This window comes from Acanthopagrus latus, chromosome 11, assembly GCF_904848185.1.
Source record: "Acanthopagrus latus isolate v.2019 chromosome 11, fAcaLat1.1, whole genome shotgun sequence".
Classification (NCBI taxonomy): domain Eukaryota; kingdom Metazoa; phylum Chordata; class Actinopteri; order Spariformes; family Sparidae; genus Acanthopagrus; species Acanthopagrus latus.
In genome coordinates, this window is record NC_051049.1 from 24,891,031 (window position 1) to 24,906,293 (window position 15,263).

The 15,263-nt window shown below is 40.9% G+C and overlaps 2 protein-coding genes and 1 long non-coding RNA gene across 9 annotated transcripts in view; 1 reads left to right on the top strand and 2 right to left on the bottom strand.

Annotated features, from left to right (window-relative positions):
- LOC119028594 (discs large homolog 1-like protein) overlaps nt 1-8,244 on the top strand; it is a 122,027-nt gene extending 113,783 nt beyond the window's left edge. For all 6 annotated transcript variants that reach the window (XM_037114770.1, XM_037114771.1, XM_037114772.1 and 3 more), the window contains 6 exons: nt 379-429; nt 557-658; nt 1,829-2,001; nt 2,083-2,192; nt 2,473-2,564; nt 2,849-8,244. In XM_037114770.1, the coding sequence (XP_036970665.1) occupies nt 379-429; nt 557-658; nt 1,829-2,001; nt 2,083-2,192; nt 2,473-2,564; nt 2,849-2,955 (635 nt within the window). In that variant the 3' untranslated portion in view covers nt 2,956-8,244. The remainder of the gene's footprint in view (nt 1-378; nt 430-556; nt 659-1,828; nt 2,002-2,082; nt 2,193-2,472; nt 2,565-2,848) is intronic.
- LOC119028601 lies at nt 2,067-2,961 on the bottom strand. Of its 2 annotated transcripts, none has more exons than XR_005077757.1 (3): nt 2,826-2,961; nt 2,460-2,631; nt 2,067-2,190 (listed from the first exon to the last, which is right to left on the bottom strand). It is a non-coding gene; the product is annotated as an uncharacterized LOC119028601 (long non-coding RNA). The 2 variants fall into 2 exon arrangements; XR_005077758.1 differs by having other exon boundaries at nt 2,069-2,190; nt 2,440-2,631.
- An 823-nt stretch (nt 8,245-9,067) lies between the features above and the next one.
- On the bottom strand, nt 9,068-12,706 carry aurkb (aurora kinase B). The gene is made up of 9 exons (XM_037114787.1): nt 12,584-12,706; nt 11,739-11,777; nt 11,535-11,616; nt 11,418-11,451; nt 11,122-11,310; nt 10,705-10,843; nt 10,421-10,569; nt 10,126-10,300; nt 9,068-9,707 (listed from the first exon to the last, which is right to left on the bottom strand). Exons 1-9 carry the CDS (start codon nt 12,587-12,589, stop codon nt 9,534-9,536), a joined length of 987 nt encoding a protein of 328 aa, XP_036970682.1. The 5' UTR covers nt 12,590-12,706; the 3' UTR covers nt 9,068-9,533.
- Nucleotides 12,707-15,263: the final 2,557 nt, after the last annotated feature.

Sequence of the window (15,263 nt, forward strand, 5' to 3'; positions counted from 1 at the left end):
TTTCTTTCTTTCTTTCTTTCTTTCTTTCTTTCTTTCTTTCAGTTTGTGTTTTATTTTCAAACCTCAACCTCTTTATGTTGCTGTTGGTTTCTATGTTTCTGTGTGTGCCTGTCAGTGTGTTAAATATACATGCACATGTGTATTTGTTGTGATTATTGTGTTCTTATGTGCATGTGAGTGTTTATGTGTGTCTGTTGTTTTTGTGTGTGTGTGTTTGTGTGTGCGTGCAAGTGACCTTTCTCTGCTTCTCCAGCTTTTCCAGAGCTGATGGAGAAGTTTAGTCCAAAAGTAGAAAAGGGTAAGAGTGTGTTTGGTTTTCAGATGAATCCCATCCTCTGTGCCTCTAAATGTGTCCTGCTTCTGTGTTTGTCCCATCAGCTGGCCAGGAGGAGACTCTCCTCACCTACCAACCTGTCATGCAGCAGGAAGGTCAGTGCTCAACTTTACATATTTCTTTTATTTCAATCTCTCAATGTTTATTTGTTTGTTTTTTTATGATTGAGTCTTGCATTGCACAACTCAACTTACGGTCTTTGTTTGTGTGTGTCATGTACAGTTAATTACACGCGGCCAGTCATCGTGCTTGGACCAATGAAAGATCGAGTCAACGATGACCTCATCTCCGAGTTCCCTGACAAGTTTGGCTCCTGCGTCCCTCGTGAGTGTCATAACTTTGTGATGAATTCCAGCAGTGACCTCTAAAGTACTGGACCTTTAGAGTCTGTTTAAATCACGTTGACACTGTAATGTTGTAATGAAAGTTGGATTTAAATTAAATGTCAGGTTTTTGCCCTGCACCTCTCAGCACATTTTTATGAACCTTTATGAAGTTGGTGTACAGACAAAGCAAGTTTATTTGGATGGCATCAAGACAACTCAGAGTTGAAAGATGCATTTAAAAGACATCAAAAACAAGTAGGAAGAAATCAAGAAACACAACTTTAAAATGATAAAAGTTAACAATTGAAAAATGAGCTGAAATGGAAGAGGTTTAAGAAAGAGGAGGCAAAAAAAGTTACAGTGCAGTTCAAGATACTGCTCAAAGCCTTAAAATTGCTTCAGTAAAAGGCAGCAGCAAAAAGGCCTTTAGCTTCTTTAAGCCTTTGAGCCGAGCTGAAAGGAACAAAGAATGGTGAGCGAAAAAAACCTCTGAACTTCTATCATACTTTCATCATTTGTCACTGTTCCCACACAGTTTGAAGAGATGACTCACTTGACAGGCAGCCTGAAAATGAACCGTGTAAAACTGTAATAACCAAAAGTAAAATCTTTTTTTTCTTCTGTTGTTTTTTAAGGGAAAATCTATAACATTAACTTAATACAACAACATTTAAAGGTGCAATATATAAAAATAACCACATGTAGAATTCATCTTCAAAACAAATAAGTGGCAACATTTCACTACAGTAACTGCTAACTGCTGTTAGCTAGTTAGTTGCTGTTAGCTAGTTAGCTCACTAAGCTGTGTTGCTGCAGTCCGAGCTGGGAACTCAGCTAGGGCTAGCCAGTTAGCATGCTAATTTCAGTAGGCAGCTCTGCAACAAAATGCATAGGTGTCATATTGTCAAAACTGTTATTTCCTCATATTTTGGTGATATTTTATTTCATTTTAGTTTGTTTTTTAACTTGAATCTTTCAAATTGCACCTCTAAAGCTTTTTTGTTCATACCTTTCAGTACTGCACATCTGCTTTTATACAAAGACAAGCAACTTGACACATATAAAATAGCAAATGCTAAATTAGTAACACATTAACAATATACACATATATATTTATATCTGTTCTTACTTAAAAATACTTAATGTGTGTAAAAACTCTGATCTTCAGACACTACGCGGCCGCGGCGAGACTACGAGGTGGACGGCAGGGATTACCACTTCATGTCCTCCAGAGAGCTCATGGAGCGAGAGATCCAGGAGCACAAGTTCATCGAGGCTGGACAGTACAACAACCATCTGTATGGAACCAGCATACAGTCTGTCAAAGAAGTCGCTGAGAAGGTGAGTTTAAAGAGAGACGGTAAGGAGAGAGGAGGCAGCGATGCAAAGGAAACAGAAAACCAACCTGTGTGTCTCTCCCAGGGTAAACACTGTATTCTGGATGTATCAGGGAACGCCATAAAGCGTCTCCAGCTGGCGGGCCTCCATCCCATCGCTATCTTCATTAGACCACGCAACGTCGACAACATCCTGTAAGTGACCTAAATATCAACCACGCCACCGTAACGTATACACGTATACACATGCAACATCCTGTATCTCACCGCGAGGTCTGCTTCATCACATGTTCCTCAAACATGTGTTTCTGCAGTTCCAGTGCAGTAAAAGTGAATTATTATCCTGTCATTTGACACCTGTTGAACTCGCAGTAAGATTAAAGTGGCTGCCGAGGGGTTGTTTAATGTAAAAGGTGTTCTATGCTCGATGCCCGTTCTGTACCTTGATATTGTAACTCTCACCCCGTGTCTCCAGAGAGATGAACAAGCGTTTCACCGAGGAGCAGGCGAGGAAGACCTTTGACAGAGCTGTCAAACTGGAGCAGGAGTTCACAGAGTACTTCACCGGTTAGTTCCTTCCACACAAACACAAGCTGCCACTCAGCTCCGACATGCAACTGAACACGTTATTGTTCTGTAAAAAAAAGAAAAGTTCAGTCACATATCACATGTTCAGACAGATATCAGTATCTTTCCCCATATTTTTATGTAACTTATTCTAAGAGTTTTAGAACGTGACCCTTTGCATTTTAACAACCCAGATATAATGTGTGGTTCGGTAAACATTTCTGGATGTTGCCTTGTCACCGTCTCCACCCTCACCCTCACCCTCTCCATCTGTCTGCCTGCAGCTGTAGTCCAGGGCTCAACTCTAGAGGAGGTGTACACGCAGGTGAAGCAGGTGATCGAGGAGCAGTCCGGTCCTTACATCTGGGTGCCCACCAAGGAGCGGCTCTGAATAAACACACACATGTTCACACACATCACTCTCTCAACACCTCCTACTTCTCTAATTTTCTATTATCAGCCTGCGTCCTCTCTCTCTTTCTCTCTCTCTTACACACACACACACATCACTACAGTCCACACACACATTTACACAAGCACATGAAGTCAGATGAGGCTGGGACTATCTGGGACTGCTGCTTCCTGATTTGGGAGGAGCTATAGTCTGTCCAGCAGCCTATTGGTGGATCTTCCTACAGCTTGGTTCCTTAATGTTTAAGGAGGTGGTTCAAATCAAGGCGACATGTACCATTATCTGATTTTATTTCATTATTGTTCTTCTTATTGTTGTTGTCGTTGTTGTTTTCATATTAACGAAGGGTAATGCATTCATGTATGGGTTTGTAATGATAATATTGTCACCAAGAGGCAGACTTTTGCACGCTGTAGCTTTAAGAGCATGTTTTTGGGACAAAATTTTGATCTCCTTCCCGTCTGTCTGTCTGTCTTCCCTCATGGCATCGCTCCTGTTTAGAGCTTCTCTCTCTCTCTCTCTCTCTCTCTCTCTCTCTCTCTCTCTCTCTCTCTCTCTCATCTTCTTTCTATCTTTCTCTCACATCCTGTCCCTCCTTCCTCCTTTCCTCTTCAGACTTCAGATATGAGGTATGCCCCGGCGTTTTGGTATCAAGGGCCAAAATAAAACTATAGTACAACTACTGTTTAGAGAAGTAGCAAGAGAATAATCATAAGGCACTAAACCACCAGACACTTAACTGTTGATACTTATCATAAGAACCAGAAACTCTGAATCAAAGCTTGAATAGAAGCGTTAGATTTATTTAAACTAGATAAAGTATGGAGTACTATCCTGCAATTTTGCTCTTGAAGGGCCATACACACATTAAAAAAAAAACAAAAAAGGCCTCACAATAGTTTTAGAGTCCATTTAGAGGCCTGGGCTCGTATTTATCAAATATCTGAGAATTATTCGTCATAGACTCAAAAAAGTTATTCACTAAAAGTGAGGAAAGCTGCATTTATCTCACATCTAACTCCTATTTGTAGTGAAGTGTAGTTATAACCTTCAACAACAGCCTCCATGTGATCCTGTGAATAATTACATGCTCAAAGTAGGAACAGCCAATCAGAGACAAGGACTTATGGAACATCTGCCCTCCTTACTGTCTTTAAAAATGAATATATTTCACGCAGCGATTTCTAGAAAAAAAAAAAACATTACATTTGTTCCTCAAATAGAAATGAACATGTGAAATGAACATCAATCTAAAATAACTCATACAAATAGAATCAAATAATGGGAAAGAGGACAAAACAGAAAAGAAAAGTGAAGCATGAAATGAATTCTGCTGCTAGTACATGAGGTACACCAGAGTGAACAGATACTAAGGGTCATCATGCCACATTTAGATTGTTTGATAGCCTGATGTTGAAGAAAGCAAATAAAATACACTCAAATCACATGTCAGTAATTGTTAGGTTTACCCTATTCGGACTTAGAATCACTGCTTCAGCTATGAACAAACACGCAGTAATTTCTGCCACTTGGAGTCTGTTTCAAAACAACCAAAACAAAAAACATAGCTTGATGTCACAAAGTAGCGTGGGATTGTGGGAGTTGTTGTCTTCATTGTTCAAACAACCTCCATCACTGATAAAAATCTATTTGACGTAAAATGTTTGTAGATGCTGAAAATGCTTAAAAGGCTTGTTTAGTCACATGCCGACCTCTTTCCAATCCCTAGCTCCATTCACACTGCCGTTTGCATGTGGGGATCCTGCGATCCTCCAATTCTCCGCCTCCTCCTCTGTGTGAAAGTTTCAGACACGGCGAGGGGTGAAACCTCTCTCCGCCGCTGATCTGCTTCTTGAGGTAGTAACAGGGCCGTATTATTGGTGAACCGAACCAGTGTGAATGGATAAGCCGGGGGCGCGGAGCGGGGATGTGTCGGTCGTACAGACTGATAACTGACTCAACTTAATAAAGAGAAATTTCCCACAAAGCAGCATTACAGGACCAAACAACAGTAATGTATTGACTGTAACTGTCTTTGGCAACTTATATGAGGAAAAAAATACTGCAGATATAAGTGGAGAAGCGCCTGTCCTCCCGCCCGTCCTACCAACTATTTGTCACATTTCTGCCTGAAAAACAGCGTCTGTCACAAGCAAAAAACTTCCAGCATCCATATGATTATAAACCGTCCGCGGGTTTATATTGACAAGGGGACACCTGGGAAACACCTTGAAAACACACTGACGTCATCATCATAACATGTACCATCAGGTCTCTTTAAGAGCCGCAGCGCCGGCTTTCTGTGTGAATTACACAGCGGTTCATCTTTAAGGCGGAGATGCTTCGCTCCGTGTGAATCACTCTGTGTGAAAATTGGTGAACCACCGCTCCAGAGATAATGACGCTGTGTAAAAAGGGCTGCTGACCTCTCTGAAAGTTTAAGCAACAGGAGACCAAATGAAATGCTCCTGCCTTGAGTAAAATCACAGATTCATCTTAAACATTGTTGGAAACATTTGGGATAATGTAAGTACACAACTCAACAAATTCTATTTTTAAAAAGATCAAGTTGTTTGTAGAGGACATCTGGTTGATAAATACGGGCCCAGAGTCTCTGTCCTACAAGTTTTTCTCTGCCTCCCCTCCTCATCCTCCTCCTCTCTGTCTCATGCCTTCATCCCACGCCTCCTCTCCTCCACATTCACAGTGTGACATTAGTTGAGCACTCCGACTTTAAACAGTGTATCATCTTCATCAACATAATCATAATCATCAGCATCATCTTTAGAGCTTTCCTTCTTACTGTAGTTGCACTAATGAGGGCTGGTTTCTTAAAAGCATCTGACAGAACTGATACCATCCCCGTGTTTCTGGTGTTCGGATGTGTGATACACTCACTTTTCTTTCAGCTGTCGGGGGTGATTATGCTCATTTGGCAGAGGGAGCGATTGGTTTTTGCGGTCATCTCATTCTGCTGTATGTCATGCTACTGATGCGTAGCAAAAGAAATCAGCGACATGTTTTTTTTTCATGCTGGATTTATGAACTTTCTGCTCCAGTGTGCATTAATTACACCTGAAACTGGCTCAGTTTGTGACCTCAGTGCTCCATATGTTGCTCTAAATGTTGCTCCACAGTTACAGGCACATGGTGGGCAATGAAAAGTGTTGCTTTCATCTGTTATTCAGAAAAAAGGTTCTGTCTTCACAGGTATTTTTCATGATCTTGCAGATGTCGACAGTTTGCTCACAAAGATAAAATGTTCTAGCATGTTCACAGCCGTCCAGTGGACCTGCACACAGGACTAGAAAGTACCCTGTGGAGTTTTTCGCCACTGTTTTGAGAACACGCTTTGAAATGTAGTCCACTTCCAAAACAAAGTTTCATTTTGGGCACTGTTGTCTGCTTTATAGGTGCTAAAAACAAATACGTAGCCTATCGTTGCTGGTTTTGTCAGTCACGTGACCCTCGCTTTGCACTAAGGTTCTCCGAAGTATCAACACTTAAGTACTTTTCAGTACCATGTATTTCTTCAGATTGTTTGCTGCTTGAAGAGAAACTAACTCGCTTCACAACAGGTGAACACAAGTCGCAGAATGTGTTAAACTTAACTTACACTGAACACAAAAAACGAAGACCTATGTTGTACAGTATAAAGCGCGGGCCTGGGTCGACACCAAGCCTTTTTCTCCAATTAACACGTGGTGCTAAATATTTGTCTTAGTTTTTGTAAGTGCTGTGAAGAAATGTTTGTGGGCATTGTGTCTGAAGTGGGTCCCTCTTTGTATCATGCACGAGCAGGTGGACACCCACAGGCAGCATCATTAAAGGTGCAAAATGTAAGCCAGTCAAATTTAGAAAACACAGGGGCTGCATATCGCTGGAGTAACTGCTAACTGCTGCTAACTGTAGCTGCTGTTAGCTGAGTTAGCTGTGCAGCTAATAATCCAGGCTGGGAGTTTGGAGTGTTTGTGTTTACACTGCTAGCACAGGATTTTTAGACAAGGACCGGTCCTTACTAGCTGCTTAGCTAGTTACCTTCAGTGTCTTTGTAACACAATTAGAGGCTAGCTGACATAATGTCTGCACTGTGGTTCACATTCAAGCGATCAGTTTAAGTTGATTTTTGAATGTTTTCAACAGAAACTCTTGCATATTGCATCTTTAACATCATGCCATGACTTTTACGCTATATTGCTGACTGATCAACATTTCGGGCGAGATCAGCTGTGAATGTAACTTTTGATTGTTTACACACACAAAAAAAAACTGTCAGTGTTTGGAACTACACTGTTGAAATGCGCATTTAGCTTTGGGCAAAATAATTTAAGAAAGTAGGCGTGTTAGATCATGAAAATACCTTTGAAGACACAATCCACTGCTGGTTAACAGGGAAAGAAATAATTTATCTTGTCCCTCAAAACAACTATAATCAATATTTTTATAATTGCAGTGTATCAATGACAATGTGAAAATGATGTGACAATGTGAAAGGGGTTGCTTGTATAGAGAATCTGAATCTGCAGCTCCCCTCTGCTTTGCTTTACAGCAAATTTTAGAGAATTGTTTGGCTGTCTGGCTGCAACTTTACTGTTTTTGTTCGCTGTCATCGCTCTCATAGTGAAAAAGCTCTAAAAACCCACTGCTAGCTGGTGCACAGAGTCAACCATTTAGCAGGTGAAGAGCCAGATATTTTCCTCAGGAGTTGGTGGAGACCAAAGATGGAGCTAAAAGAGATTGATGTCACAAATGATGCTATCCTGAGAGTCTAGGCTGTCAACATTTGGATTACAGAGATGCTTTTGGTAACACAGCCCTTCGATGGACCTTGTCAGCCATCCACTCCCCATCATCACCCTCAACCCCCGAGGCAACTCCTCCAAGCTGACTGGAGACCAGAGACACACAGGGGCACCATTCTGTCAACAGAGTAGCTCTTTGACCCCAATATTCAATAGTTTTGACCACCTGTGTTTTGAGAGCTTTAATATTTCCTCACAGAATGTTCAGCTAAATTATTTCTTTCCATGTGTAATCCTGTAGTAAGCCAGTGGTGTCGTCAGTTGACAGAACAGGACTCTCTGTGTGACTCTGGCTGTGTTAAAGCCAGGGGACCATGCCACTGTCTGTTAGAGTAAAGCACCGATGCAAAGAATCTATTACAGAGATGGATCTATATCTAACATATTATAATATTTATCCCTGCTCTAACTGCCTATTTTGGTACAAAAAAAAATAAAAGTCTTTATTGAGATTTACTCGAGGATCTCTTGACTGATGACCAGAGTTTTCTTTTACTTTCTTTTGTGTTGTTGAATATGTCTGAATGTGATATACCTGATATAACTGGAAACAGAACTATTTTCCTTGACTTCATCTCTGCTGCGGGTTTTTTTTTAGTTTGATGTTTAATGAGGTTCCCTTTACAAAAGAAATCCAGCCTCTTGGCCAATCTGCTGACTAACGATTGAAAATAAAACCTCTTCATGAACCAAAATATAAGAAATGGCTTTATAAGAAAAATCATTCTTATTCTTTTTAGCCATTTAATACTGTAAATGTCAGCTTCACCTCATTTAGTATTTTGGAGGATGAATATCCGTCTATAGAAGCCCCAGTGACTTTGGCCAAATGCTAACATCGCCATCCTCACAGTGACAATGCTGACCTCAACACACACACACAGCCTTCTGCTCACAGTGAAGTCGGAACCACTTCGCCACAAAGGCTAAAGATTTGATCTGTCACTGGGCTTTCACTCAATAGCTGTGAAAAAGCTTAACTACTGCACTAGAATCACAACCAGACATGTACTGGTCACTTGTTGATATCAAATGTCATACTTCAGAATGTAAACCTTTGCAAAAAACAAATGCAGCAGCCTCTCTTTAACAGATGTAAAGTTCATTTCAATTCTAACAGTCAACTTTTGTTTAAACGTTTAATTCAACCTCAATGATTTAAATTGGGTGGGTATGAAATATTAAAAACATTATTTATAGTTTAAGTTGAGTGTATCTAATATACTGTATGTGTGTCTGATACCGTATTCCAATATTAAGAGGTTAGTTTTTTCACTTTTTTGCATTGCTCAGGTTTGAAAGATGGAAACAACTTTAATTGACAAATAATTCTTTAGATGTACAGAAGTCATTTATCAATCTGTAGACAAGAGTAAAAATAACATGCTTTCAACCCCAACCCAAACACTTCATCTGAAACTATGGAGAATATACTCAGCCTGAGGCAGACTAACAATAATACTTTGGTGTCCACACCGTCAGATACAGAAATCTAAAAGAGAGCAGTTTCAGAAAAGAAATGACAGTAAAAAAAACACAAAACACCTCTAGATAACATACTAGACATAGATAATGACATCACACTGTACAATAGAAAAAAGTGCGCATTCATTTGCGCCCATCATAAAATGTGCCAGAATAACAGCAGTTTGAAGCCAATGGCAGTGAAACTGAAACATGCTGGCCCAGAGTCTTTTGTGAAGGACAGATGAAAACACTCCTCAGTGGGAGGTTAGCAGGCAGGTCAGGTGGTGCTCAGGACTTCTTTGCAGGGGGCACGGGGGGCAGGACTCGGCGGGAGTTGGAGCTCACCCAAGGGTGGTCAATGACGCTCTTGAGAGACAGACGATCGGTTGGGCTGTGGCGGAGCAGCTTGGAGATCAGGTCCCGTGCACCATCGGAAATGACTTTGGGGAACTTCAAATCCACCTGCAGACAGTAAAACAGCATGTGTTCAGGGACTATCACATGTTTTCCTCCAGGATGTACAACCGAGTTCCTATTTAGATGCTAGTGAAGATTCTCTGTCATCCAGGTCATTGTGTAAAACTTGACTTGAGTTGAGTTTTTCGAAAACTCAAGAAACTCGAGGTATTAAAACTCAAGATTTAAATACATTTGGAATAGGGTGGAGTGAATATTAGATTTATCATAGATCGCAATAAAAAAACAATCAGGATAAGCAGATTGTGATAGATTTCCAATATCGCAAACTCCGATTCCCAGATATGTATTGAATTGCTACAAGGGGAGCCTGCAAATGTAAAAAAAAAAAAATCCACTTCATTCATCCCTAGTCAGCATAATCGTGCCATTAATTTAATACATTCTCGACCCAAACACCAACCTTTGTAATTCTTTTGTATGTTTCTGAGTGGCTGGCAGTTTCAAAAGGGGGGTTGCCGACCAAGCATTCATAGCAGAGGACCCCGATGCACCACAGGTCCACCTTCTCACTGTGGGTGTGGCCCTCAATCATCTCTGGAGGGAGGTAGTCCAGTGTCCCGCACATTGTACGACGTCTGGATAGGTTCAAAACAAAGAGGTGAGGGAGGGGAAGCACAGAGGAGGGAGATTCAGTTTCTGGCAGCACACAGTAGACATACACAGCATGAATTCTTAATGGCACTATGGTTCCTCACCTTAGAGAAGGTGCATGCACAGACCAACCAAAGTCAGCAATTTTCAGCTCTCCACGATAGCCAAGAAGCAGATTCTCTGGCTTGATGTCACGGTGAATCACTTTCTTCTCATGGCAATACAGCAGTGCATCAGATATCTCCTCCATGTACTGCGAACATATAAAGAGGTCGGCATTAAATCACAACAGTATTTGAACAGAAAAAAATATTCAACATAAAAGAAACAAGCTTGTACGTATTGTTGAGTAAAAGCTCTGCATTTTAATAACAGCAACAGGCCTTACTGTGGCAGTCCGCTGGTCATCGAATCTTCCACATCTCTGTAGCTCCTTGTACATTTCACCACGTGGCGCGTACTCGAGCACCAAGAACACCCTCTTTTGATCATGGAAATAATTGTAGAAACGCAAGATGTTGGGGTGCCTGATGAAAGGAGAGATAACATTATGATAGTGCCTTTAGATGGCTTTTCTAAACCACGGAAAATCAAAGTAATGTCAGCGTGTTCATAGAACAAAAAAACTCATATTTGAGCATGGAGATAGGGGTCATTTGTTATTATGTCTATGCACTGATGTTATCTTGGACAATAAAGTCTATTGTTCAACTGTAGAACATCCTGGCAAAGCTTTGTCGCAAGTGTGCCTAGAATTAAGCCCATCAGGTACTCCTTATTCTGATGTGTTATTCAGAATACTTACTTGAGATGCGACTGGATCTCAATCTCCCTCCTCAGTTGATGCTCCACGCTCTCCTTCTCCATCTGTGACTTGAACAACACCTTCAGTGCCACGATGGCATCCACCTTCTTCACCTTCGCGAGGTAGACATTTCCAAATTTGCCCTTCCCCAGCGGTCGGCCGATGTCAAAGTCATCGAGGGACAGTTTCCTGGTGGAAAGCATATTTTACGTTAACCATTACTCACTTAAATGTTTGAAAGGATTGCAAAAAAACTGAATGAGCAAAAAACTACAGAAGTAAGTGAGTATACTTACTTTGATGATGAGCTGACACACTCCCTCCCAGGGCCTTAAAAAAAGAAAGTAAAATCAACACAGGTACATTCCCTGAGGTGTCTGACTGTCGTCCATGTGTGAGGAGGGGCATGTTACCTGCGATGGCATTTCTGTCCAGCTCTGTTCGTGGCTTCACCTGGATACGCTGTGGGCCTGCCAGCATGCTTGGAGTTGTGCCCTGACATCCAGAAGCAAAGTCACACAGTTAGGAATCCATTAATATGTTGTATAACTTCCAATACAGACATGTAGATCACAGTGGGAAAATCTACACATCTTCTCATTCATTTTACATCTTACCGTATGTAGGTAACTTTTCGGCACATAATTTTCCTTATTCTGTGAAGAAATAAATACACACAGCAAACTTTAACTTGCAGTACATTGGAGCCCTTGTGTATTTTCTTAGTTTTGAGTTGAGGCTGCCATTTTAGACGAGTGTAATCTACAATGAACAGCAAGCAGGACACTGAAGTGTGTTTATACCAAACATAATTTATATTAATACAGTTTTTCAGCTATAGTGGCTTCGCTCAAAATCCTTCATTTGAACACAGCGGTGATCAGCTGTTAGGGTTCACTCGGTTTTCTCACTGACATTAACGTTACCTTTCACCAGAAGCTAACAAAAGACAATTGATCAGTGTGTGAAAAAACATGTGTCAAACTGGAAACACTAACACCACATCGCATTTCAGTTAGAGACTTGTATTTTCAAATGAGCTGCAACCGTTTCTTTTTGATTTTTTATTTCAAAGGAAAGAACGGTCAGTGGGCGACAGTCTGGATAGCGTTAGGCTAATTGTTAATGGTGGTATCCTTGACTCATTTTGGTTGTACGTTAATGCAGGGATACCTACTTCTTCAAGCGTATATAACGGCTGCTCATGTATATCATTTTTGCTGTGAATGCATGTTATATGTTGCTGCTTTATTATTTATAACACAAGCTAACGTGGCGTTGAGTTAAGTTAGCTCAGAAATGTAACGTTAGCAAAACAAACGTTAACGCTAACCTGCTAGCTAGTTAGCTAAAACCTGTCTCAGTTTATAACGATATCATATACGCTTAGTTGGCTCGTTCGTTGCTTTCATCTGTGACCTAGTCAAATTTCACTTTCAAACATTGTTAAAATATAACTTACCTGCATCGTGGTGAAAAAATGCGGTATAAGCGTTACGGCGAAGCTAATCCCACCTGACTATTTTGAACTTCCGCCGCCGCCAACGTTTAAAAAACTACGCTTCAAACCCGATTGGTCGGTATGCCGCTCACAGAAAAGCACCCATTGGCCAGGAATGTTGCATGAGGAAACGTCGTATTGGTGTACACCCATGCTAGTCAAACATCGACCCGCCCCCTCTCTTCCTGTGTAGAATCAGAGCAGGTCCACTGTGTTGTTTCCTCTGTGAGCTGTAACGTGTACGCGCAGACACACACACACACACACACACACACACACACACACACACACACACACACACACCTCATTTTGACCTTATTATGGCTTGTTTTTGCTCATTAACTGGCTCTAGGTAGGTTACACTCCCCATCTCCTATGCTGGACAGGAGAGCACAGCCTTTATAACACATAGAAATTAGGCCTCAACTCTTCTGTGCAGACCTTAGAACCGACTCACTCTGTAACAGCTGTGAACCATTTGTTACAGGCCTTTATAAAACTCTCAATGACAACTTGTCTCAGGAGCATTATTTCAGATTTCCATCACAGAGCCTCGCTGTATGAAATCAACCGCATTACCAAGTTTTTCTTAATACAACTACTGAATAAAAATGTGTATTGTTTATGAACACTGCTAGATTCCCAAAAGAGGAGTGTGCATGAACGTCAGGCTCACATGAACTGAATTACACTTTACGTGGTGCAACATAATTCATTGACACTGGGGACTGTACAAAACTTGTCAGGCTTTGGCTTATTTTCCTTGGTTAATAGTTGTAGAGATGTCCCTACAAAATGCAGATAAATGTTCAGACACTTTAATGGAATGTTGCAACTGCAATATCTGTTATGTTCACCGTCACTCAATTGTCTGTTCAGTGAAATGTCAAATATAGTGAGCCTCACCCTTTTTTTAGAGCCCGAGGTGACCTCTTCAGATTGCTTGTTTTCAACTTAAAAAAGTCTGAGTCTGTGATTTCCTAGAAACTTGAAAGTTCCTGGAAAGAAGAAAGAGGAAACTCTGAAATGAAATTTTAAAACCAAGTATGATTCATCACCCAGTGAATATTGAAAACTGTATTTATGTTAAATCGTGTGCTTGCGTGTAGATGAATATATATTTCAACATGTTCGGCCGTCCTGCTCACTCTCTGACTCTCTGGGTCACCGTGACATGTGACAAGCATCAGTGAATCCAAAGTGCACCAAGTGAACTATCTTTATCTTCCCTCTAATCAGTATGATATTATATTGGTCTTTTTAGGTCAATTTTGAACAGATTGGGAAATGATTCAGAAATTACAGATCTGTAAACCTAAATGAGACGAAAGTGTTCCCACCTGTAAGGATTAAACAAGTAATGACCTGAAAACAAAGGTGAAAGGATGGATAAAGGGCAAAGATGAGGACACGGTTTAAAATTAAAGTGATTTGCCTGGTTTCAAGATGTTTGAGCTCAGTCTTGAGCCTTAAATTGACTTTCTTAATTTAAAGTATGACTGTGTTCAGTCTCCTAACACATATATCCATAATCTTCACTTTCAGCTTCTGTATGACCATGTGACAGGTCCAGAGTTCACAGAACAAGTCTCATCAAGTTCATCCGGCCATCGGGTCCAAGTAGCCATAATCTGGGAAATATCCTGCTGTTAACTACTGCGTGAGAAGAGATATAAATGATATATGATTCACAATTGGCAGGAAATAAGCCTCAGGGTGAGAAGAGGACAAAAATAACTGATCTCATAAAAATGTCTTTCTAAGCACGTTGTCATAAGGTCACGTGGGGTTGACTGAGAATCCCACAGTGAGTTTTGATGTTTATTGTGAAATACATGAGGGACAGCACGATCTGTTGTTTCACAATTCAGTTCCAAGAAAAAAGGATTTGAGCTGCGTAGGTTCAACTGCAGCATGTTCTCCGGTCAGCTGCTGTGAGGTGCTGACTGCTCCGAAAAGGAAAACAGTCGCACACTGACGCTTCAGTTTGGCTGTCACCTCTGTGTTATCCTCACTCTGTCATAATGTGTCTTGCGAGTGTTGCAGCAGCATCAGTTCCTGCAGTTGTCTGCCCTGCTTCATTAGATTTCATGCAGCAGAGAGATAAGGTGTTTTGTTGTTGCCTTCATTGCTCATCATAATACTGTTTGCAAAGTTTTATTACTCTTATCACTCATGCCTGGCACGTACCGTACCAGAAAGTAAACACAGAGAAACAATCAGTCAGAGCATCTAGATCTTAATGACTCCCCTGCCTTCCTGTGTTTCAGTGGATGTCTGCAGAAATACTTTATAATCCTAATCATCCTCATTTCCTGCACTTGCTCCATCATTTGCACCTGTTGAAGCTGTGTTTGAAGTAGCCTGAGATACTAACAAACAGGGAGGAATGCAGACGCCAATAAAACTGTTCTGTCTCTTGTCTTGTGATCTTTGTTCTATAACTTCCTGGAAAATGATTTCATCCGAGGCAGCTACTCGCTGCCGAAGCACAGTGAGACTGAATCTTGCTCAACATTTTTGTTGAGGACTGTCACATTAAAAAATGGATATTTATGAAACTCCTTGATACTCGTAAGCCTGAAAGGAAAGTCTTTTTCACGTTTTTAGCAGTCGAACACTATAGGGCGTAATGAGGGGT

Excerpts from the sequence above, each read along its gene's own strand:
- aurkb (XM_037114787.1), bottom strand. Across the intron at positions 10,301-10,420 it reads GTGCATGCACCTTCTCTAAG|ACGTCGTACAATGTGCGGGA; the intron begins GTGAGGAACCAT and ends GAACCTATCCAG. Across the intron at positions 9,708-10,125 it reads CATACAAAAGAATTACAAAG|GTGGATTTGAAGTTCCCCAA; the intron begins GTTGGTGTTTGG and ends TACTGTCTGCAG.